Below are 3,188 nucleotides of genomic sequence, written 5' to 3'. Positions count from 1 at the left end.
GGCAGAACCCTAATTTTTCAGAATGACAAGGGGCTGTGTTTGTCCTAAGGGCGCTGTTTATGTGTTTAAGTGTTACCAGGATGCACACAGAACTCATTCTGTGTTGATTTGTGAAGGCTCTGTGTGCCTAGGTGTAGACCCTTGCATGTGCATTTAGCTTTACCAAACTACCCAGGGAGATGACCCTCTCAGCTGCAGTGTAGGTGAGGGTCTGTAATCACTAATCTAAATGCTGGTAAGGGGAGAGAGAGGGAGCAACAGCTGCTGCTCTGTCTTGGTAATTAACTGTTGTAGAAATCTAAGTAATTATGCTTTTTGAGTGATGTAAGTTCCGCACCAGACAATTGTAAAATGTCATTTTTCAGTAGCTTTACAGACACATCTACTTTTGAAGTGAACTCAGTAACACAACTTAACTTAGAATATCTTTAAGCTGCCAGAATGTCAAGTAGCTGTCAAGCATTTCAGAAAGCTACAGGAGATCAATGATGTTAAATAAAGAAATGCTGTCTCAAACCCAAACAATAAAACATTGGCAAGCAACCTTTTATAAAGAAAAATGAAAATTAGTTTGCTGATTTTTTTTTTTTTTTAATTATTGCTACTAACCCAGCTGAGAGAAAAACAGAAAGTGCATACACTGAATTTTTGCAAAATTCTTTGGTATGCTTTTTACATCTTAGCATATAAGTCAATTGGATTTTTAAGAGGGATTATGTCATAAGAAGTACCTGTCTGAAATTATTATATACAAATCCTATTTTGTTTAAACTTGTTGTCCAGCAATATCAAGGTATTCAAATTTGGTTTAGAAATATGCTTACTATAATTTCTATCAGCAACATACTTAACATATTTTCAAATATATTTTCAGAAAATTTCTTGGATGTATAAACCATAAAAAAATCCAGGCCACTAATAGAAACTGTGAAGTGACGGCTGATGTGAGACATGATGGGTCTGAACCACTTGTAGATGTTATGTTTGGTAAGGAGCTAATTTTTAATCTTGACAAAAAAAAAAAACAAAACCAAAAGACCTTGGGGGTTTGTGGTGTTACAATGTTATTCTTTTTATGATTCTTTTACTGTGGTTACTTTTTTTTGTTCTGGTCCATAGCTAGATGTTGTGCAGCTGGGAGGAAAAAAGGAAGAGAGAGTCACTAACAGTCTGATGTCTAGATAAATGTGTATGTATGTCTTTGTACTACAGTTAGATCTGGTGGATCTTAGATCAAAGAACTAACTTAACTTTAGGGTTGAGTCTGTTTTTGTAGTGATATACCTGTGTGACCTTGCAATCAGGTACAATTGCAGGGAAGTAAGCATAACTCTACTTTGATGTAAGAATCTGTTCACTTTCTGTAATTTTTTACTGTTACGTGTGGTGGAGGCATCTCAGTCTTGAGAACAGAGAAGTTGAATACCTTTAGTTGCTTATGCAACTGAGTAACTTACTAGGCAGTTTGAAGGAACTGCTCATATGGATAAGACCATGTATGTGCAGATGGACTTGCAGAATGAGGTCAACTGATGTACGACAAATTTTGTGGTTTCCTTTGAGGGTATAGTGAGCAGGCAGGGAATTGATGGTGGAAATTTCATCAGTTATGGAAACGGCCCAGATTTTAGGCTGTAAACAGATGGCTATAATCTGCTTTTGTCCTTTTCTCTGGCTGCATCTTCTTTCCTGCTGTGCTGTAATGGAACAATATGTCATGTGGCCCATTAAAGTTTTCATTATTGTTCCTTCTTGCTACCCCCTTTTCTTTAAACTTCCATATACTTAGTGAATCGATAGAAATGTCAAGAGTGTTGAATGAACTTCATTTTGCTTAGGAAAGTCTAGTTATTTCAGTGTTGACATTGCTTGCTTCTCCTTCCCCCGTGCTTCTGTCTTTCGTATCCTTGTCTCTAACTGTGATGTATTAAGACTCAAGCAGTAAAGCTTAATGTTTTTCACAATGTAAACCCGAAACAATTTATTTCACTAATGCCAAGAGCTACAGTTACTTTTTGTTTTCTAAGAGCTGATTATTTTCCAAGTGAAGAGTTTGCAGCCCTCGTACTTGGCAAACATGGGGCTGGAACTTGGATGCCATGCATCGTATTGCATTATATGGGTTTGAGTATAGCTTTTGTGTTTCCAAATTTTGCAAAAATAAATAATTAACTTAGGTACAATACTTAATTTCTACTATTTTCTCCCTCTTTTAAAATACTTTCTTTCAGAATTTTGGAAATCCTAGTGCTCTCTATTTTTTTTTGCATTACCACCACCAGATTGTGTAAACCCGTTTGTTGTTTTGGCTGAAGAAATAAGATAAACGGACCATAGACAACATGCTGCTAAAATGCTGAGCCATGTGTGGAAATTATGCCTTCTAGTGCCTTCTGTGCCTTCTGTTAGATGACTTTGAGAGCATAGTACAAGCCATTCTTATCAAATATGTGTTCTTACTGTAGGTATATCTGGACAAACGTTTCAGATTTTTCAATAACGCAATACAGAAGTGAAAAATACATGCGTATTGTGTGTAGTTTAATGTATTTGTTTGGTGGTGGTGCATAATCAGATTCCTTGGTAAGTGGAGTATTTTCCGATCAGACAAGATGAACAGGGTATTTGGATTTATATGTACAAAACAGAAGTGCGTACTGAAGTAATTGTGACTTAGACTTCGTGACTTCTTAAATTTTTTTTTCCCTTTACAGCTGATGGAGAGCGATTGATAATGAAGGGAGCCAACTTGACAACAATAGAAATGTTGACAGCATTGGGGTCCAGATGTAGTGCAAAGGAGCTTAAGGAAGAACAGAAAAGCAAGAAGAAGAGTCTCTGAAGAACAAAAAAACAACTGTGTTTGCATTTACATGTGTTAAAAACAACAGGGTGCACAGCAGGCTTTTCTCCTATAGAATAAAATCTGAAAGAGAGATAGCCAAAACACTGACCAGTTTAACATGCAGCAGAACGAACCATTTAAATGTTCCCTGTCTTCACCTGAAGGAAAACATAGTGGATCAACAAATCTTCTAACACTAGTGGGTCAGAGTGGCTTAAGATACATGAATGTGTCTTTCTAAGCAGCTGCCTCTCAGTCGTCTGCATGTCGGACTAATATCGTGTATTTGCATATAAATGTGAATAATGCACATTAGCTAGTAAATTAATATTACAGTGAAGAC

The 3,188-nt window shown here is 36.5% G+C and overlaps 1 protein-coding gene across 1 annotated transcript in view; it reads left to right on the top strand.

Moving 5' to 3' along the window:
• The window catches only part of MRPL53 (mitochondrial ribosomal protein L53), a gene marked incomplete at its 3' end in the record, with an annotated part of 43,277 nt that extends 40,447 nt beyond the window's left edge, over nt 1–2,830 (top strand). Inside the window, exons 3-4 of the mRNA XM_009891955.1 lie at nt 875–987; nt 2,715–2,830. Coding sequence (XP_009890257.1) covers nt 875–987; nt 2,715–2,830 — 229 coding nt within the window. The remainder of the gene's footprint in view (nt 1–874; nt 988–2,714) is intronic.
• Between the last annotated feature and the right edge of the window lie 358 nt (nt 2,831–3,188).

The sequence above is a fragment of the Charadrius vociferus genome, unplaced genomic scaffold, assembly GCF_000708025.1.
Source record: "Charadrius vociferus isolate BGI_N301 unplaced genomic scaffold, ASM70802v2 scaffold15, whole genome shotgun sequence".
Classification (NCBI taxonomy): Eukaryota; Metazoa; Chordata; class Aves; order Charadriiformes; family Charadriidae; genus Charadrius; species Charadrius vociferus.
The sequence above is the reverse complement of the archived record's forward strand: the minus strand, read 5'-3'. Positions and strand labels throughout refer to the sequence as shown.